Source organism: Xyrauchen texanus, chromosome 25 (genome assembly GCF_025860055.1).
Source record: "Xyrauchen texanus isolate HMW12.3.18 chromosome 25, RBS_HiC_50CHRs, whole genome shotgun sequence".
NCBI classification, from domain to species: Eukaryota; Metazoa; Chordata; class Actinopteri; order Cypriniformes; family Catostomidae; genus Xyrauchen; species Xyrauchen texanus.
The window spans coordinates 38,071,968-38,094,409 of NC_068300.1; the positions used below are offsets into that span (position 1 = coordinate 38,071,968).

General features: G+C 37.8%; 1 protein-coding gene across 1 annotated transcript; it reads left to right on the forward strand.

Moving 5' to 3' along the window:
- Window positions 1-2,932: 2,932 nt before the first annotated feature.
- On the forward strand, window positions 2,933-22,440 carry tcp1 (t-complex 1). Its single transcript, XM_052091946.1, has 12 exons — window positions 2,933-3,056; window positions 6,458-6,543; window positions 6,692-6,820; window positions 10,129-10,226; window positions 10,327-10,437; window positions 12,764-12,945; window positions 16,104-16,230; window positions 18,367-18,542; window positions 18,754-18,877; window positions 19,734-19,926; window positions 21,590-21,753; window positions 22,036-22,440. The coding sequence occupies exons 1-12, from the start codon at window positions 2,984-2,986 to the stop codon at window positions 22,247-22,249; spliced, it is 1,677 nt and encodes a 558-aa protein (XP_051947906.1). The 5' UTR covers window positions 2,933-2,983; the 3' UTR covers window positions 22,250-22,440.
- The last annotated feature ends 2 nt before the right edge of the window (window positions 22,441-22,442 follow it).

Consider the following 22,442-nt stretch of genomic DNA (forward strand, 5'->3'; position numbering starts at 1 on the left):
TTTAAATCACACATTTATTTGGTGTTATAGTAATTCTATGTCTGATTATTTCTGGGACGCAAAAGGCATCAATTTTATGGAATGACCAAAGACATCGCCTGTCAATCAACTGTAGAACGCGCATGCGCATTAGTTATACAAGACGGGAAAATTACGTATTTTAGTAATTTTTTATTTATTTTAACTGAGGAAAAGAAACACAGTTTATGATACCAGTGTTGTCATATTTTACTGCTGATTTTAAATATGCTCTTTGATCTTAATCTTGACAAAAACCGTTATGGAGATTTTGGTCTTTCCCCATTCAAGTATGTCGGAGCTGCACTTTCATGACTGGAAATAGCCTCCCTAGTGCGTTCCAGAAATACACGCTGAGTGGACTGACTTGCCTTGAAAGTACCTTTGGTCGGACTCATTGGTGCGTTGATGTACCTCACCAGTCCACTAGATGTCCCTCAGTCTTAACAAGCGCTTCGGGAAAAAACATCGAATAAATTACCGAATTCAAAATGGGTACTGTAGTTTTTCAAATTAAATAGTATCTATATTAATCTCTCTGTGATTTTAGAGTTCTTTATAGAAATGACCGTGTAGGGTCGTCTCTTTAGACTTGTTTTTTTTTTTTTTTTTTTTTTTTATTAATGCCACGAACCAGAACAATACAATGAGACATAATCCTTCAAAATGAAACAAAAAAACCAAGTAAATAAAGTAAAATAAAAAAAAGAACAGTGCCAGAGGACAAGAAAAAAGTATTACAAACAGAAAAGGGGTGTTACATTATATATCCTGCTTACAATGCTATAAGCTCTAATTGCCTTTTTACTTGTGCACTTACACAAAAGAGAACAATAAAGCTTAAAATCATTTTTAAAGCAAGAAAAGTTAGGTTTGGAGTCAGACCATTTCATTTTATGAATGTGAAACTTCCCCATCAGTATTAACAATTGTATAAAGTATGCCTTATCTTTCTCAATCCCATGATCACTAAAGTGTATCATAATGTCAAATCCACTCAGCTGTAAGTCAATGGTCAATTTTTCCTTAATTAAACGCTCCACATCAATCCAAAATATTTTTGTATGTATACAATGGAAAAATAAATGAAAAATTGTTTCCTTTTCACCTTTACAGAAATTACAAGAGTAATCAATATCTAATTTAAAACGTTCCAATACATGTTTTACTGGATATATTCTATGCATTATTTTAAAAGAGACTTCTTTTACTTTGTTATTAATGTAGAATTTATCCACTGTTCACCAAGCATTACACCAATTTACATCTCCAAACACAGATGACCAGAAAAAACGAGCTGGAGGGTAAACAATATTATTAAGTATATTCCTAACATAGTTATTTGAGACTTTATTTTGTAAAATGTCTGTATTACCCAGAAATATTTTACCCATAATGTCTGTAAAATTTAGATCTTCCTCTTGTGGTGCATTTTTAAGAAGGATCAATACTTTCCTGGGAATCGCATCCATTACAACTGCAAAGTCTTTAGGTCTAACTGGTATTTTACATTTATTCAAAAATTCTCTATATGTTAATAAATTTCCATCATTATTCAAAAGCTGGCTAACTAATATAATATTGTTTTCAAACCAGTAATCAAAAAAAAGAGATTTATTTTTGTAAAGGATGTCTTTGTTGTTCCAAATGTAATATCTCCTAGGTGAAAAGTTATGTTTGTAGGCCAGTGTCCATGCCATGAGAGCTTGTTTATGAAATTTTGCAAGCTTAAATGGTATTTTGTCAATCGAAAAGTTACACTTCAGTAAAAATGAGAGGTCGCCCAATTGTTTAAACAGATAATTGGGAAAGGAATTCCAAATGCATTCCTTATTTTTTAAATACTGAATAAGCCAATTTATTTTAAATACATTGTTCAAAGCATCATAACTCAAAACCTCTAAACCACCATGATCTTTAGGATTGCATAAAATTTCTTTTCTCAAATAATGTGGCTTGTTTTTCCAAATAAAATCAAAAAGCATTTTATCTAGTTGTTTGGTAACTTTAGTGGGAATATCCAATGATAACGAAACATAGACTGATCTGGAGATTCCTTCAGCTTTTGACAAAAGTACCCGCCCCAGAATTGATAGATCCCTTTGTAGCCATGCATTAAACCTCTTACTAGTTTTGATAATAATTGGGTTGAAGTTTAAATTATTACGCAAATTCTCATCTTTACATATAACAACTCCCAGATATGTAACTTGATTTGCAATTGGAATATTACATAAATTAGTTAAACTACATTCTTTAAGAGGAAACAGAACAGACTTATTCATATTCATTCCTAGCCCTGATACATCTGAAAACTCTTTTATGCATTTTACTGCTTTGATGATTTCATTTCTATCCTTCAAAAATAAAGCAGTGTCGTCTGCAAACTGACACAACTTAAATGTTTTCCCTAATGCTGTAATTCCTTGAAAATGTCCTTTTTAACGTGAAGGGCCATTATTTGCGTTGCTAACAAAAACAAAAATGGGGAGATTGGACACCCTTGTCTGATCCCTCTTCCTATTTCAAATCTGCCAGAAGTCCCCCTTGCTAATTTTACAGAACTAGTACATCCTTTATATAGAGTTTTGATAGCCCTTTGAAAATAATTGCCAAACCCAAAAAAATCAATTGCTTTAAATAAAAAATTATGTTCTATGGTATCAAATGCCTTGTGAAAATCAATAAATAAAATAAAACTATCATCTAAAACATAATCACTGTAATCTACCATATCAAGTATCAATCTAATATTATTACTAATGTGCCTTCCTTGAATAAATCCAGTCTGTCTCTTTAGACTTGTTGAATAGTTTATGTATACTGAGTGTGACGTGAAGACTCATCATCAGGATCAATCTGGAACTTTCCACCCGAGGCCACACCCGTGCTCACTCCCATAACCCACCGCGCGCTCATTCCCATAATCCACCGCGAGCTTGCCCATTCTTCTCTCCGGTTCAAAATGTCCATGACAGAGGGTCCGTTAAGCGTGCTCGGCCAGAGAACGACCGGCGAGTCCATTCGGACTCAAAATGGTGAGTCCGAATGAGTCTACATTCACCCGTGAATATAAAACGCGTGGAGTGATGTTTCACCGGCTGTGGCGCGTGCGGCCGGTGTCTAGCATAGCACGTGTGGCCGGTGTCTAGCGCAGCACGTGCGGCTAAGCTCAATAAGCGTATTAGTCGTCCGATTGTTTAATTTAACTCTTTAAAAATTACTATTGTAGCATAAACGTTGTTTTCTAAATCCTCAATTAATATCCGTACCGCTGGTTTGCGCTCTGTTGATCCAGTGGTTTGGTTAAATGCAACATTGAGCTGCATTAATCATTGCGTATATTTCAGATGATTGAGTGCATGTCATATCTGAGGTTACAATGCATTTATTATGTCTGTTGTCCAATCATAAGACCGGTGAAAATATTGCGCGCTTCTCCAATGTGTTGGTCGAACATTGGACATATGAATGAAAGAACAACAGTTAAAGAATGCACGATGTATAATATACGTCAAGTACATTTTATATATTACAGTTGGAGTGTTAAAAGGCTACTTTTGCACTAACAACTATTTTGAATATCGATCAGGCTGTCAATTATTTCTTTTATCAGCCTATTCAAGATTAAAAAGCCAACGTTTCGTTTCCTGTTAAACGTATGAATGAGTGCACGTTACATGTAGTGTCCAAAAAAAAATAACAATAGACTTGCATTTTATTTTATATGTGACGACACTGGCACACGTCCTCCATGCCACAGCGAACATACTTGACTAATTGGTAATGGGATTTTTTGCAGCCCTGTTTATATACTAGGGATGGGCATGGGTGCCAGAAGGATTTAATCGGAGGGTATGTACAGAAGTCTGCCTAGAGGTCTGCATGGGCCTTAAAATGAAACCCGATACCATGTGGCCTGAACACAAAATCGCTTCTAATTTCCTCTAACAAATACTGTAGCAATAGGCTGTATTTTAATACAAGCATATATTCAACGTTCTTGACCGTATTGAAACCGTAAACATGCACTGTTTTAGCAAGGCACGGCAGCCCCTCAGTACACTAGAGCAGAAGGGGGGAAAAAAGCATTGATTTACCATTTATTTGCTGAAACTTCACTTGGTGCAGAACATTGTGGAATTATATGAAACAGTCACCTTATTCAGATTGTTGAATCTTTGTGACAATTGCGCTAAAACATTCTAGACGTGGTGCAAAGAATGAAACGCAGGTGTCTCAACATTTTTTTATTTTTACCCTTGGCATGGTGTTAAAATATGCCTGTCCTGTGTGAGACGCTGAAGAAAAAGCGAGACACGGTGCAAATGTCAAAGACATCCATATAGCAAGTGTTTAAACAATGGGAAAACAGAACGGACGTTGGCAAAACACATTTGGTGTGAACGGCCCCTAACCGTTCGTTCAGACCAGAGGCGGCAAGAGCGTCAAAATTCGCTCTGGCTGCCCTGCCAACAATGCTATAAAAAATTTGTGGATGCTCTGACGTATTTGAAATAGGCGGCAACGTTCGTTGAGTGCTTGGTTTTGTGAACTATATTTAAGGGGGCCACAAAACATCCAGTATCCGACCGGTATCTTTTTGACGACATATCACAAGTAGTGTATATCCTCATGGAATATTTTAATACATTATTATATAATATTATATAAACCATAATATCCACTTCATCAACTCACCTGGCACACTAACAATTTCAGACACCTTTGTCCACTCATCGTTTTCTGAATTTTATTTATATCCCTGTAAGCAAACTGGGATGGATCAAATATTACGGGAAAACCCACCACGGCAACAATCAGTTTCTCCTCCATTTTGTCTTCGGAACTAATGTTTGGTGGAAACCAAAGTTTACACTGTTGTGTTCTCTAGACTTCGCTAGAGCGGAGCACTTCTATATTCCAATAGGTTGCCGCCGAACAAAGCTCATTACCATAATGTTGCCCGCACTTGAACTTTCCTCTGACGCCCACACCGCCCAAGTCTCGCCGCAGAGAGATGCTGGCTGTCATAGAAAATGAATGACTTCTGGTCGATTTGATGCTCTCGACGCCTCTGGTCTTAACGCACGATAACTCGTCCATTCGCGTCTGTGAGTGAGACCGTGAAACAAGTGAGCTTTTGTTTTTTTGTTTTTTTAATTACAAACCTGAACCAAACCTGAAACCTATCTGGTTCACGTGTCCTGTCGGGTAGCAGAACTCTAAATCTGCCTAATAAACCTTGTATCTAGTGGGGTTCTATATATCTAGAAGCATTCATGTAACTGTTGGCTAAAGCATTTCTTCCAGTAACCGTTCAGACAAAAAGTAAAACGCACCACAATAGAGCAGAACGCAGGTGTCTCGAGATGCATTTTTATCAGTTGAAGTTCTTTTTAACTTGACACAGCATCTAAAAATGCAGCGCTCCCATGAGAGATGCTAAAAACACAGTGAAACGTGACGCAGTTGTCAAAAGACATCCATCTAGCAAATGTTTACATGGAAAACGATTGAAAACAGCACAAGCGGATGCAAAAACACATTCAGTTTGAACAGCCCCTTGGCCACATGACACCGCACTAGCTGAAGTTTCTCAAAGTTACCTCTCAAAAAGGCAGCCGTTTGTTTCAGTTGACTGCAGGTAAATTTACATTGTATCCAGCACTGTATTCGTAAACCTCCCTGCCCTGGGTGACAACCCACCTGCATCTCGACGAAATGGGAGTTGAAGATTTCAGCATGAGTTTCCAAGTTAGGAGTCCGACAGAGTGTCATTCCGTTGCACTTACCCCAGTTGAAAGGTGGAAATTACGACTCTGCGAGTTGAATGGAATGGTTCATGAATCACCACAGCAACAACAATATGGAGCATCAATGCTTTCCCCGCATGAGTGAACATTTAGGTACATTTGGGCGTGTTTCAGTGCACTCGATGCGCTGAAGCAACGCCTATATAGCAGGCGAGCGTTTCATACCGTTAGACAGACTAAATGGAACAGAATGCAGCGACTGAACTTTAACTTAAAACGCATAATAAAAATGCTATGGTTATGGCGTCTCCTGTTAAGCCAACTGCGATTTGAAAATAGATGGTTCAGACAGTCAATAAAAAAAACTGGTGTGCGCTTACTAAGAACCTGAAGGAAGAACAGACAGACGTGCGTTGTGCACATTCTTTTGAGCTGGGCAGCGAATCTTCACAATGACAAAATAAGATGCATTATATATTTATTATGCAGTCTTTTGTACATTTTGTAACAATTATTTTATAACAGCCAATAAAAATGAATAGACAATACACTGGAACAACAAGACGCAATGTAGCAGCCAAAGATGTTTGTCAGACATTATTATATACAGTTATGAACGTATCATTGTAGACAACATGCCCATCCCTATTATATACTGATACGGTTCATCTGTTCATACACAGTCGTGGCCGCTTCATCCATCGCTAACATCGTGAAGAGCTCTCTCGGCCCTGTCGGACTCGACAAGATGTTGGTGGATGACATTGGAGTAAGTGCAGACATTTTATATTTGTCAAAGTAACCATTGATATTCACCTAGCATAATGCATACATTTGGAACTATTAATAATTATGTAGTTTATATAATACTATGTTGTCTGTTCTGTTGTAGTTTCTAATGCTTGAATGACTTTCAGGATGTGACCATCACCAATGATGGAGCCACCATCCTGAAGCTGCTGGAGGTGGAGCACCCGGCCGCTAAAGTCCTCTGTGAACTGGCAGATCTACAGGACAAGGAGGTTGGAGATGGAACAACATCAGTGGTGAGACATTTGCTCTTGCTGCATGAACTTATGTTATTCAATAACAAGGTGCCATCAAATGTAGTATGATGTCTTGACATATATTTTGGAAACGTGCCATGGACTAGCAAAGGTAATCTTGGAAGCATGTAAATCGTATGGTACATGTGTGATAATTTGGGGCTGACCGATAAATCAACCAATTTTTTTGTGTTTTTAAAGGGTCAGGAAACCCACCTAGTTAAGCCCCAATTTTCACATATCAGACTGAGAAATTACTTTCAAATTGGTCAGGTAAATGTTTGGGTGGGAAGATGGGAAAACTGGAGGGTGTCTAGACCTACTTCCAAAAACACAGACAGCATGGATGGCTCATATAATGAAAGGAACAATACACAAAAGTTGGATGATAAGTGTGTTTGGAGCAGGACTTGCACAACTGCAGCCAAGGAATGCTCGCAGTGGTCCGGTAATGGACTGTGGTGCATTTTGTGGAGTGATATCAATCTGACCACGGTGTTTAGTGAAAGTCCAATCTCATTTCTGTTCCCCGAGTGCTGTTGAAGTCTCGTGCCTGCGGAACAGCTGTTTTGTCCATGTCATGTTTTTTAAGATCTTCGCTGTGACTAATAATATGATCAATCTAGTGACATAAATGCATGCTGTCCTACCAATAATTCAGTTTACGCAAATGCCTCATTTTTGTGACGTTGCTTCAACTTTTCTTTTGAAACTGAAAGTATGAAATGGCTCAACAAAATGAAAAAATAACCACTTTACCCTTTACAGTAAACACAATGAGTGCCATCATTGATTTCAGGGAGGTGAATCCTGTACATTTATCTGTTCAAATCTCAAAGTTCTTTTGTTTCATGACCCTTTAAATTATCGCCATTGGCCGAAATTTTCCTGTTTTGGCAGATTGGTTTCTCAAGCCGCAACAGTGCCAAGAATCACCTGTTAACCATTGTTTTGTTGTTAGTGCCATTGTGTTTCCACAATAAAAGTCCGTTGTACAACATTTAAACGGTCCAGCATATCATGGCCGCGACAGATGCGTTTGAGGTCATGTTTCAAGTGTTCCGTTGTTCTATTGTCTTCCCCTTCTCAACAATTCCTTGTCTTGTCTAATGATAAAAGGTAAATATCAATAAAACGTGTATATACTGTCTGCAAATAATCAGTTTAGAATATCTTTACATTATTGTGTGGAACTAATTGGGAGTACTCTTTAATATGTAAAGAAACCCAAACCTCTAACTGCACATTATTATAAATGTATAACTTATTAAGAAAAACTTTATTATTAACTAGTCTACTGGATAATGTAGTAGCACAATTAACAGTAATTCCAGTACAAGTAATTTTTTTTTTGTTCAACTGGTTTCTGGACTTTAAAGGATTCAGATTTTTTTTTTTTTTTTTTTTTTGAGATGTAAGATATCAGCTCGTTCACGGAGTTATTTTTTGGAACCCATTAAACTTAAATATTATTATATATGTAAACAAATAATGTTTTAATAGTAATATATCTCAATCATGCACCTTTCATTTTAAAGTCCCCATGAATTCAAAATTGACCATACTTTGTTTGCCTAAATTGATCGTTTTGTGTTGAACAATTCATCCATGCAAGTCAATCCACACAAAAATGTTTGGCTTCGTAATCTTAAATCAAAATCTGAAAATTCCCTGCCCCTCTGCATTGGAGGACCTTGCCTGATGACGTAGGTTTGACGGTTTAGGTGTCTCCTTAACATCCGTAACCACGCCCCTCCAACTGACAGTAGACAGGCTGCCTGTGTGTTTGCGAGCATTGACAGCGTGTGTAAGGAGAGATGGCGAGGAGGTGTATTTTAGGTTGTGACACTCACGGAACACTTTTTACCATTCAAATCCTCCATGTAACGGCTCAAACATGTAAGGTCTGATTCCCCCGTGACGAAATGATCCTCCGTGTGTTCCTCCTCCTGCTGCAGGAAGGGGACTGCTGGCGGTGTTTCAGGCGGCGAGTAATCCTCAACAACCGATTGTAAACTTGCGTTAAGATCTGCATCCATTTCTGAATGAAACACCTACTTTTTTAGATCCAATCAGGTGCTAGTTGGAAAAAAAAGCCAAGGCCACTATTTTGCCTCATTTAGTATTCCGTTTCTCTCGGAAATGCGTCACAACACTGGAGAAAAGTCATTTGCAACTTCCGGTTCACGGGGACTTTAAACCCTCACGCTTTTATTTTGACATTCTGACTCTTCAGGAAGTCCTGTATGTGTCTGTTTGTAGTGAAGTTCACAGTTATTTAATTTGCTTATTCATATTATAAGTGAACCGAACTATTGAGCATCTACAGCCAAGATGTTGCACGTGAGTAGCGCTCAAATATTGCACACTGTGAAGCCTAAAAATAGCCGCGAGTGTGTGTTAACAGAGCAGCGCCATTCACTGATGCACTGGAGCTCTGCATGCATTTTATATATTTGCTTATTAAACAGCCTTTTGTGATTCACAGAGCTGTTGCACGTTTTCATGTGACTTTGAATAAAATCCACGAGTCACATGAACATGACTAACACACCGTATCGGATTTGGATCTGATCCATCTAAAAGCTTCAGTTTCAGAGCAGATACTGAACCAGGTTTCGGATCGGTGCATCCCTAACAGTATCGTGGTTCTAGAAAACCTGGAAATATCAGCGAATTAAAAAAAAAATGCCTGGAAAAGTAATTGAAATTAATATCTTAAGTCTTGGGAATTTCTAAACTGAGTATAAATTTTCTAGTTAATCTCTGCTCAAGTATTTCATCACTTAGGCTTATATATTGCTCTTGGTTAGAGCTTGTGTGAAGTAAAACTCGCAAATGTATGTCTTATTTGTGAGCAAACTTTATTTTCAGTACGTTCTTTTCACTTAATTGTTCGAAATGATTCAGATATCAGCCGGAATGATTCTTTAGTGGTTCTTTCATCATATTAATTTCAAACTGAATTAAATGACAACATACTCTGGTACAATGCAGTTTATTTTGCTGTAGTGCTCTAGAATCAGCAGTGCAGCAAACAGGAAGTTGCTTTGGATAATACTATCTTCCAAATGATAGCTACAAAATGTCCTGTTTTAGTACCATTCATCTGTCCTCTATCAGTATGTGTGGCTATGCTAACAGGATAGATAAAATATGTCATAAATGTTGGAATTGCAGCTCTTCCCCTGCAGCCTCCACGTGTCTGGCAGTACACTAGAAAATGTTCATATTTAAAATTAACTCACCTAACTTAAAAAAAAAAACTTTTAAAAAAGATTACCATTATGTTGTGAAACTGTGTGTAGGTGATCATTGCGGCTGAACTGTTGAAGAGCGCTGATGAACTGGTCAAACAGAAGATCCACCCCACCTCCATTATCAGCGGATACAGGCTGGCCTGCAAGTAAGTCACTTCTTGTGCCAACAAAAAGCCCTATGCGTCTTAAGCATGATTCATAAAGACATAAACATAAAATGACTGACTCATTTGCTGTTGTTCACAGAGAGGCAGTGAGATACATCAATGAGAATCTGACCATCAGCACAGATGACCTGGGAAGAGAGTGTCTCATCAATGCTGCCAAGACATCCATGTCTTCAAAGATCATTGGAGTGTATCCTTTATGGAGTGCTGTTTATCATAGTTTTGTGTTCATAGAATCAAACACTCTGGACGGCTCTATTACTTTTATGAAATTTCTTTAATGGGAAATCAATGATTTTATTTTTCATATCCTTTTTATGTTTTAGTTGTTCTTTCTTTTGATATACACTCACCTAAAGGATTATTAGGAACACCATACTAATACTGTGTTTGACCCCCTTTCGTCTTCAGAACTGCCTTAAAGGGCAACTAAACACCTGCTCAGAGTCTGACTCCACCCACTAGAAATATTTGAAAATGCTGGAAAAGTGGGCAGACCCCGGCGGGGATAGAGGGAACGAACCGAGTGCGGTGCGGGGGGGGCACCTGAGACTCGTAGTGACGGATTAATTGACAGCTGCTGTCAGACTCTGTTATTATTATTCCTCACACGGTCGCAAGACGACATGTACGTGCATCTGGCATGGTGAGCTGGAACCTGCTTACGTCAGCTGTCACCGCTTACGTCACGAAGTACCGCAAACAGCCAATAGGAAAATGCAACTGCAGTAGCCACCGTTCAACCTGAAGAGGGCAGCACTCAGACGTTTTTACACCATATCTTCTAGAATTAAAACACTTTATACACAAATGTCAAAAAAATTACTTGAATCAATGACCAGTACTAATAAAGCCCCATGCTTACAGATCATTAACTAAAAAAAGTTGGTTTAGGGTTTAGTTACCCTTTAATTCTACGTGGCATTGATTCAACAAGGTGCTGAAAGCATTCTTTAGAAATGTTGGCCCATATTGATAGGATAGCATCTTGCAGTTGATGGAGATTTGTGGGATGCACATCCAGGGCACGAAGATCCCGTTCCACCACATCCCAAAGATGCTCTATTGGGTTGAGATCTGGTGACTGTGGGGGCCATTTTAGTACAGTGAACTCATTGACATGTTCAAGAAACCAATTTGAAATGATTCGAGCTTTGTGACATGGTGCATTATCCTGCTGGAAGTAGCCATCAGAGGATGGGTACATGGTGGCCATAAAGGGATGGACATGGTCAGAAACCATGCTCAGGTAGGCCGTGGCATTTAAACGATGCCCAATTGGCACTAAGGGGCCTAAAGTGTGCCAAGAAAACATCACCCACACCATTACACCACCACCAGCCTGCACAGTGGTAACAAGGCATGATGGATCCATGTTCTCATTCTGTTTACGCCAAATTCTGACTCTACCATCTGAATGTCTCAACAGAAATCGAGACTCATCAGACCAGGCAACATTTTTCCAGTCTTCAACTGTTGAGCTCTTGCAAATTGTAGCCTCTTTTTCCTATTTGTAGTGGAGATGAGTGGTACCCGGTGGGGTCTTCTGCTGTTGTAGCCCATCCACCTCAAGGTTGTGCGTGTTGTGGCTTCACAAATGCTTTGCTGCATACCTCGGTTGTAACGAGTGGTTATTTCAGGCAAAGTTGCTCTTCTATCAGCTTGAATCAGTCGGCCCATTCTCCTCTGACCTCTAGCATCAACAAGGCATTTTCTCCCACAGGACTGCCACATACTGGATGTTTTTCCCTTTTCACACCATTCTTTGTAAACCCTAGAAATGGTTGTGCGTGAAAATCCCAGTAACTGAGCAGGTTGTGAAATACTCAGACTGGCCCGTCTGGCACCAACAACCATGCCACGCTCAAAATTGCTTAAATCACCTTTCTTTCCCATTCTGACATTCAGTTTGGAGTTCAGGAGATTGTCTTGACCAGGACCACACCCCTAAATGCATTGAAGCAACTGCCATGTGATTGGTTGATTAGATAATTGCATTAATTAGAAATTGAACAGGTGTTCCTAATAATCCTTTAGGTGAGTGTATATTTAAAGGGACAGTTCACCCAAAAATAAATAAATAAATACTGCTTTTAATCACCCTCTCTGTTCAAAACCAATGTCTCTTTCTTTAGTAGAACACAAAGGAGATGTTAGGCAGAATGTTACAGCCTCTGTCCCCATCACTTCCATTGTGTTTATTGGATACCATTAAATATACTGTATGATAATCATATTTGTGTACAATAGTATGTACAGGTTACTCCACAGTATTTAAACAAATACCAAGTTATTACCTCCATGATAGTGTTCAAAACCCATGATATTAATGGCAAGTCCAAAAAACATGGTAATTCCAATAAACAATGTAAATACTGTTTTTTTTATTTTTTTTTATTATTTTTTTATTTATTTTTCATTATTATTTGCAAGGTTATTCAGCATGCACCATCTTTTCAGAATTTGAAACTTAATCATTTGAAATGAGGATGTTGGTCCTTGACCTTTTTTGTCAGTGATGCAGACTTCTTTGCTAACATCGTGGTGGACGCTGCCCTGGCTGTGAAGTTTGTTGATGGAAAAGGTGTGGCTCGCTATCCCATCAATTCTGTGAATGTACTGAAGGCCCACGGACGCAGCCAGAAGGAGAGTTTCCTTGTCAATGGATATGCACTCAACTGCACTGTTGGATCACAAGGTTTGTCCTTTTGTTTGCAGGTTTTGTTCTTTTGCAGGATGTATTTTTTGCATTTGTGTGGTTTGTAGGTCTAGACAATGGAGCGCAGCGGTGCCCGCCCACTTTTTCAGTCTTCTGCGTTCCTAAAGTATTTCCCATTCATTTCTTCCATAGACTTTTTATAAAATCCTTCATAAAATAGTTTTAATGACTCAAACCAACCAGCTCTGAGGTGAATCGCAACATCACAAACTTTGTTTTGAAGCAAAAAAAGTATTTGAAAATAGAGCATAAAGACAAAGGTATAAGGCTGTGTACTTACTGTCTTTCAGTACGGCACAGGCTACAATCCCATAAAGCATTGCAAATGATGTCATTGAATAAAAACTATGGGAATATATAAAACTATTGATTTTAGATTGGTAATTAGTATAGATACAATATATTGTTTATTGCAAAATACTCATGTCCAAATATATAAAGTAGTTTAAGGGTCAAGTGAAACAGACTTGATTATTTCATTCACAGTGCGTCGGAGTAGGTGGTCGCTCAGAGGCATGTTTCGTTAGCTGCGGTTCTCTGACAAATGAAAATGAATAGCTTAATGGGCCATAGTCCAGCTGAAAGTGTAGGTGAAAGTCCTAACCTCAACTTTTTGTTTTCATTTGTTTAAAGTTACACTATAGTTTTGTTAAATAACGTAATTAATCTGGACAAACTATATATATATATCTCTCATTAAAAAGTTCTAAGCCTCGGGCATCGATTTTAAGACCATTATTTTACAGTAGAAATGATACTGCCAGAGTAATTAATTTATATCAGTGTCAACAGATCAGAAGAGATTATGAAAAGCGTACCTATTGAATGACGTAAAAGTCCTGCTGTTTTATCCAATGCAGACTTCAGTTAACAACATCCAATTGAACATTTAGTCCAAAAGTGTGCATTTACAGAAATATTGACGTATTCTCATTTATTTCATGAAGAATTATTTATGTCAGTTTTCCACTAAATTATGCAATGTGATTCGCTGACATGCTGTAATACTTTCATATGGTGATTTACAATCCACCAGAAATCTAGAAGCACAAGTTCATTACTCATGCCAAATATCTTCAAACAAAGAAGACTTGCTATGACATCATGCCTACCTCAGTGGCCACATGAGGTCATGTGTAGAAGGGATCCCTTTCTTGTCAACTACTCGCGCATGCGCATTCTGTTAAGATGCTTTCGTTTTTTGTTTTTTTGGCTCATCTCAGTGTGTTAATGATGGAAAGTATTAGAATTAGAAACTTCAATAATATAACATTATTATTGTTATCATGGTAACTATTTGCACGAGGTGTAAATGCCACATACTGCAGCTGTTTGCACTGAAATGGTCTGCTGGAAATAAAGAAGTTAAAGACAAACTGCTGCTTGAGTGTCTTTGCAATAGCTTAGTTTATTAGGACGATATTAATGTAATTTTTCTATGCGACTGACCTGGGTTCTAATCATCTTTGACCCAGTTTTCCCGATCCCGTTTCCTGTCTCCACTTCATATTTCTTTTAATACTAATAATAATAATAATAATAATAATAATAATAATAATAAATAAAATTAATATAAAGGTTGATAAGGTGGTGTAGGGTGTCTGTGGGGCACTAAAACACTGCAGTGGTGCTCTGTTAGAATTCCCCCTGGGAATGTGTTGAAAGAAATAAAAGCTGAAATAAATAATTCTCTCTACTATTATTCTGACATTACACATTCTTAAAATATAGTGATCCTGAGCTAATACAGGGAATGTTTTCAACTATTAAATGTCAGAAAAACTAAGTTTAGATCTATTTGGCTAAGGTGTATGTAAACCTCTCACTTCGACTGTATATCGGGCGTGTGCCTTGGGCTTTGAGACTGAGAAAGCATCAAAGATTAATACACATTATTAAAGCTGTGCCCAAAACACATTTATACAGGAGAATATAACGTTGTGGAAATGTTATATAGACGTAAATTGTTGCCTTAAAACCAACCAGTCAATGGAAACGATTGTCACAGTTGTGAACTTCATAACCAAATTGTTTTAAATGCAGGACGTATTGCTCATATCACACAAATGAAAGATTGTCATATATTGAGGCGATCATGTTTATGTCCATTAAATCATACAATGAACCATAGTGCCAGAATAGCTTGTTTTGACATGCAACAAAAAAACAATTGCAAGTTACTAGTTTCACTACAGCACTCTTCCCACTGTTCAGAAATACTGGAATGGACTGCACCAATTAACTAATCTGACCACCAAAGACAACAATATTAACCTGAATCCACAAAGCAAATCTAATGTAAACTTTATTTATTTATTTTTTTAATTAATTAACCGACACTGCACCGTAATGTTAGAACTATAAAACGGAGCATAACACAAGAACATGATTGCCAGATCACCACTTCATAGTGTCAGACTAACCAGAAACAATGACCTAGTATCAACAACACAGATTTGTAATAAATATTAACTTGCCTTTACTTCACAAAATCCATGTGTCTCCCCTTGCAAATGACATCTCCGTCACTTTGTTGTAAAAGTCGCCCGCTTGTTTCAATAGCCTCTCAATTTTCAATTGAAATTAACTAATTAAGCCAAATTCGTGTCGGTCATCAGTGCTTGCAATATATCCATTTTGGCACTTAACTCAGTTACATGAACATGCTAATGCTAAACTAAAATCTAGCCTATCTGATAGTGTGACTGAAGGAAAGAACTCATTTTAGTAAGCATGCTTGCCTTGGTCATTTGTAGTAGCGGGCGTGATTCAGTTTGAATGTATATTGAATAAAAGGACTAAACCGTGCTTCAAGTCAGAGAAAGCATAAAGTGCTTACACCTGAGGGTGATGCTAAAGCTAATAAATTAATAGCTGTCTGTGCTGCTCAGCTGAGATGAAGGATGACGAATTTGAATGAAAACAGTAATTTATAGCAACAATTGTATTTAAATATTTCATAGTGTCATTTCTTTTCTTTCTTCTGTTAGGTAAGCACAGATTACCCTGCTTATGGATAGCAGGTCCCAGATAGATGTTTGTGTTTACATGTTGTGTAATATTACATCTGTTGCCCAATGCCCATCCCTATATGCCAGTATTTCTTTGTGTGATAAAATGTCATCTTGTATGTTCAGGAATGGTGAAGCGTGTGTCCAACGCTAAGATCGCCTGTCTGGACTTCAGTCTGCAGAAGACTAAGATGAAGATGGGAGTTCAGGTTGTCATCAGTGATCCAGAGAAACTCGACCAGATCAGACAGAGGTGAGATCTCATTCTTACACAAGAAACATTCTGAAACTGTAAACTTTCCCATTTCAATTGCTGCCACACCATCAGTGATGTGTGTAGTTATACGCGTGGGATAAAGCACTCTCTGCCCAAAGCAACTTACACACACACACTAATGTGTCTGTTTTACCTTTGGGCTGTACATCTGTCTGGACATAGCAGTCAGAGTTCTCCTAAAATTGTGATTTCCCAGAACCAAGGGTGGGTGGTATAACAAAATTCTTAAGTCGCAGTAGCTGTATACAGTTTAAGTCAGAAGTTTACATACACCTTAGCCAAATACATTTAATCTCAGTTTTTCACAATTCCTGACATTTAATCATAGAAAATATTCCCTGTCTTAGGTCAGTTAGGATCACTACTTTATTTTAAGAATGTGTAATATCAGACTAGAGAGAACTGTTTATTTCAGCTTTTATTTATTGTATCACATTCCCAGTGGGTCAGAAGTTTACATACACTTTGTTAGTATTTGGTAGCATTGCCTTTAAATTGTTTATCTTGGGCCAAAACATTTTGGGTAGCCTTCCACAAGCTTCTCACAATAAGTTGCTGGAATATTGGCCCATTCCTCCAGACAGAACTGGCGTAAATGAGTCAGGTTTGTAGGCCTCCTTGCTCGCACATGCTTTTTCAGTTCTGCCCACAACTTTTCTGTTGGACTGTGGTCAGGGCTTTATGATGGCCCCTCCAATACCTTGACTTTGTCCTTAAGCCATTTTGCCACAACTTTGGAGGTATGCTTGGGGTCATTGTCCATTTGAAAGACCCATTTGTGACCGAGCTTTAACGTCCTGGTTGAAGTCTGGAGATGTTGCTTCAGTATATCCACATAATTTTCCTTCATGATGCCATCTATTTTGTGAAGTGCACCAGTGTGTCCTGCAGCAAAGCACCCCCACAGCATGATGCTGTCACTCCCATGCTTTACAGTTGGGATGGAGTTCTTCGGCTTGCAAGCCTCACCCTTTTTCCTCAAAACATAACGATGGTCATTATGGCCAAACGGTTACATTTGTTTCACCAGACCAGAGGACATTTCACCAAAAAGATCTTTGTCCCCATGTGCACTTGCAAACTGTAGTCTGTCTGTTTTTTTTGCCGGTTTTGGAGCAGTGGCATCTTCTTTACTGAGCAGCCTTTCAGGTTGTCAATATAGAACTTGTTTTACTGTGGATATAGATACTAGCCTACTTGTTTCTTCCAGCATCTTCACAGGTCCTTTGCTGTTGTTCAGGGATTGATTTGCTCTTTGCGCCCCAAACTACATTCATCTCTAGGAGACCGAATGAGTTTCCTTCCTGAGCGGTATGATGGCTGCGTGGTCCATGGTGTTTATACTTTCATACTATTGTTTGCACAGATGAATGTGGTACCTTCAGAAATTTGGAAATTGCTCCAAAGAATGAACCAGACTTGTGGAGGTCCACAATTTTTTTTCCTGAAGTCTTGGCTGATTTAAAAAAAAAATATATATTAGATTTTTTTCCCATGATGTCAAGCAAAGAGGCACTGAGTTTGAAGGTAGTCCTTAAAATACATCCACGGGTACACCGCCAATTCAGTACACGTCCTATCAGAAGCAAATTGGCTAATTGTCTAAAAACTTGACGACATTTTCTGGAATTTTCCAAGCTACTTAAAGGCACAGTTAACTTATATAAACTTCTGACCCACTGGAATTGTGATAGTCAATTAAAATTGAAACGATCTGTCTGCAAACAACTGTTGGAAAAATTACTTGTCATGCACAAAGTAGATGTCCTAAATGAAAAACTATAGTTTGCTAATATTAAATCTGTGGTGTGGTTAAAAAAAGTTAATGACTTCAATCCAAGTGTATGTACACTTCTGACTTGAACTGTATCACATCAATTTTTTGGAAAATCTTTTATTTTTTATTTGGAAATTTACATCTACAATCCAAATATGATTTCATAATAAATGTACATCCAGTAAATAAAGGGTATAGCAGTTTCTATCAGTTGGCACTATTCTACTGTTGTAGGTTACATCATACCACCAGCACTATTCCAGACCCTCGCTCTGTGTAGTTGGTAACTAATTTCCCTCTTGTTTGTTAATCTGCCTTTTGAATTTGTTCCTCAGGGAATCTGACATCACTAAGGAGCGCATTCAGAAAATTCTGGCATCGGGGGCTAATGTGATCCTTACCACAGGAGGCATTGATGACATGTGTTTGAAGTACTTTGTAGATGTAGGAGCTATGGCTGTGAGGAGAGTGCTGAAGAGAGATCTCAAACGCATTGCCAAAACAACTGGAGGTCAGCTGGCTGCATTTTTATTCATAGTTGTATTCACTTTTACACCTGAAAGTGCATTGTGTTTTTGTGTGTTTTTTTTTTAATTTTTTTTTTAACATGTCGCCTTGTGCAAAAAGATGTTCAAATCAAATTAGGGCATGTCTTTAAACATGGAAGTACTATAGTCTTGGCTGTTGATTCTGAAATATGATGTTCCATTTGTCCCCTGCAGCAACTGTTTGCTCATCTCTGTCTAATCTGGAGGGAGAGGAAACATTTGAGGCAGCTATGTTGGGACAGGCAGAGGAGGTGGTGCAGGAGAGAGTTTGTGATGATGAGCTCATCCTAATCAAGAAGTAAGATCATGTTCATAAAATCAATCAATTACGGTCATGCGTTTGTGCCCTTTACACTGCGTCAGCACTAAATGCAGGTGTAAATGGGATTTACTTTTGTGTTTAAGTAAAGATTGAGTGATGGGATCACTTAAACTAAATGCTTATGCATCCCAGACCATGAATAAGGACTGTCTACTTTTAAAAAATTTCTCCAGTTTACTAGATTTGTGTCTCAGCATTGTTGATGTCAAGCATGCACATGTGAAGTACAGTAAATATAATAAAATAACACGAGCGTTCCCCTTGAAATGTCTGCAGAGAGAGTAAAATGTAGAAGTATATTTGGAGCAACAATGTGCTGACTTATTTTTTGTGCTTCATCAAAATCTAGTAACACTTGACATGGTGTGAGTGATGAATCTAGTCCTCAAATCAGACATAATCTAGTTACAGGAGACGCATGTCCGTACCAGGTGAAGGACCTTTAATGTAGAATGAAATGAACAAAAGCAGAATTTAAATGGATCTCCAATTTCGTACCAACCAATGAAACCCTAACTGTGTGTTATTTTTGTCACGCATTGAATGTTTACATGCACAGCAGTATTTGAGATTTATTAGTATTACGTGAGATTTGAAATAATCAGATTATTCTCTGTTTTTGATGTCAATACGTAAACGGGCATTTTGAGGTTTTGGCAAACATCTGCATTATTTTTTTCTCTTTCATTTTGAGATTAATTTGTTGAAGCAGAGTTTTATCAGATGTCCTGTTTTAAATTTATCTGTGTGCATTTATACTTTATTGGACTTTATTGTTTTTTTTTTTGTCTAATTGTATTAAATACTTTACCAATGTCTCTTTCTGTCTCAGCACAAAGGTGCGTACATCTGCCTCAATCATCTTGCGTGGTGCGAATGATTTCATGTGTGATGAGATGGAGCGTTCGCTGCATGACGCTCTGTGTGTGGTGAAGAGGGTGCTGGAGTCCAAATCAGTGGTACCTGGAGGTGGTGCTGTTGAGGCTGCACTGTCCATTTATCTGGAGAACTATGCAACCAGCATGGTGAGGACTTGAGATTTTTGTCCAAATTGGTGTCTCTAGGATTGGTATATTTATACAAATTGTGATTGCATACCAACATCTGAGCTCATGTTAGTTTGCATGTATCAGTTTTATTTTAGACTTTGTCTTCAGACTGTTTTTAAATCACAATGCACTCCCATTTTATTGCTGCCTTGCCTGTATAGTGGTGTGTGCAGTTATACGCGTGGGAGACAGTGAGAGTTCAGAGTGGTTAAAATGGGGCTGATAAATAGCTCTGCTGACAGCTGCATCCATACTGCTCAGAACAAACATGCCTGATTTATCTTTCAGATTTAAGCTCTTATTAACCCTCACTAGACCTGCAGTGTGATTTTGTTAGACTATTCACAAAACTATGGAGTTTTGTGTTCCTTGCAACAGTCGCCTTCAGGTTGCTCACTGGGGTTATTAATACATTTATTATTTAATTACTTATTTTTAAACCCATTTAACAATCGTATTTTATCTTATTACACCGTGAGGACTCATCGACATTATAGACATTAAAGTTTTATCGTCTGTTAATGCTGATCTGCTGTAAAGCTGCTTTGAAGCTATGTGTGTTGTGAAAGGCGCTATACAAATAAAATGTAATTGACTATTCAGAAAAGACTGCAACAATTGGGGTCCAGAAGTCCCACTGATTTTATCCATGGAGGAATTCATTTTTTCATCATAACATTTCAAGATGGGGTTAAAAGATAGAGATGCTTCTGTACAAGCCATTTCGACATTTAAAAAAAAAGTGTAATAGCCAAATTCCAGGTAAAGATGACACTGATTATTAAATTAAAAATAAATTATTTGAAGTTTAGAGCTTGCCGACAAACCACTCTGACTAACTTCATGTTTGCTAGTGTTTAGCGGCAAAAGCCTTGTGTCTGGTAGCGAAAACATGTCACAGTTCAGATTTAGATTAACAAGAACGTCATTTGAGATGCCATGTGATTTATATTGATGATATTTTATGAACAAATTATGTGTTCACATACTTGAGGCAAAGTCACAAGACTTTTTTTCATGTGCATCTATCTATAATCCTATATAAATTCTATAGGAATAGATTTGGCAAATGTGTTTCCTTTGTAGTTTATGCAAATGTATCCATCTCAAGCGAGAGATACATTTTTGTGAATTTTTGATTTATTCGCTTCTAGTTGTTTCCATTCAGCATTTATGTGATTTATATATGGAAAAATTCACACACATGTGAACGGAATCCCAGCTAATGTGTATAATATACCTGTATTTTACAATAAACTCTGCAGATTTCCACAAAATTGCAAGTTCTAGACCTTCTCCACCCTTCATTTTTTTAAATTACCAATAAGTGTATAGTACTCTGCGGCTTTTAACACTTTTTAAATTGTTACAACTTTTTGCAGAAATCCACAAACATTTGAATCAAATGTTAGTCTTTTTTTCTTTTTTTTATCCCATTGAATAAAATGAATGGGAATTATTATTTTGGAACCAAAACCACTGCAAAAGTGGGCCGTTATTGTTGCACTGTGTTTCGAATAGACAGGAATTGAATTTGTGCTTTTCCTTCAATTTCTTTTAAAGTATAGCTAGAGATTCTTACAAAATGTAAATAAAGTTGGGCATAAAAATAACCTTATCACTTGTGTATTTGTTGAAGGGCTCTCGTGAGCAGCTGGCTATTGCTGAATTTGCTCGCTCTCTGCTCATCATTCCTAAAACTCTGGCAGTCAACGCTGCGCAAGACTCCACTGACCTGGTGGCAAAACTCCGAGCCTTTCACAATGAAGCTCAAGTCAACCCAGAACGCAAGAACCTCAAATGGTGAGTCATCACACAGGGAACATTTTCAAGTCTTAGAAATATGAGCGTAGACTGTCAAACATCGGACAAACATACAATTAGGAATATAAATTGTGGTGTTTTATATGTGAAATAAATATGGTGTTGGTTTACTTTTAATTCCCTAAATGTGTCCTTTGAAACCATTTTAAAGTGGAATGGGAGTTAAGACAATGAACTAGAACCACTGTTTGGCACATTATGGAAAACCAGATGGACAATTCGGTTTAAACTGTATTTTTTTTTGTGTTTGTCTGCATTTAGGATTGGGTTGGACCTGGTAAATGGAAAGCCAAGAGACAACAAACAGGCTGGTGTGTATGAACCCACAATGGTTAAAACCAAGAGTCTGAAGTTTGCCACAGAGGCAGCTATCACCATCCTTCGAATCGATGACCTTATCAAGCTCTTCCCTGACCAGAAAGAGGGCGGGCCCTCCTACCAGGATGCTGTCCAATCAGGCTCTCTGGAGGAATAAAGTCCAGCTGCATTGAATGTTTTATTGGCTGGTTCTGGTGTCACTGCTCAGCTTTGTATTTATATTTGAATCCAACAGATGAGCTGTTAGTGTAGACCGTGCACTTTGTTTACGTTACTTTTTTTTGCTAAAATTGTGACCTGGCTCTTTGTCATGTGTAATGTAACAAATGTTCCTTTTTCCTCCATTTAAA

What these genes read in the sequence shown, in the direction of transcription:
- tcp1 (XM_052091946.1), top strand. Translation starts at nt 2,984, where the DNA reads ATGTCCATGACAGAGGGTCCGTTAAGCGTGCTCGGCCAGAGAACGACC. An exon ending in GAGATGGAACAACATCAGTG is followed by an intron (nt 6,821 to 10,128) that starts GTGAGACATTTG and finishes AACTGTGTGTAG; the next exon opens with GTGATCATTGCGGCTGAACT. An exon ending in GAGCTCATCCTAATCAAGAA is followed by an intron (nt 18,878 to 19,733) that starts GTAAGATCATGT and finishes TTTCTGTCTCAG; the next exon opens with CACAAAGGTGCGTACATCTG.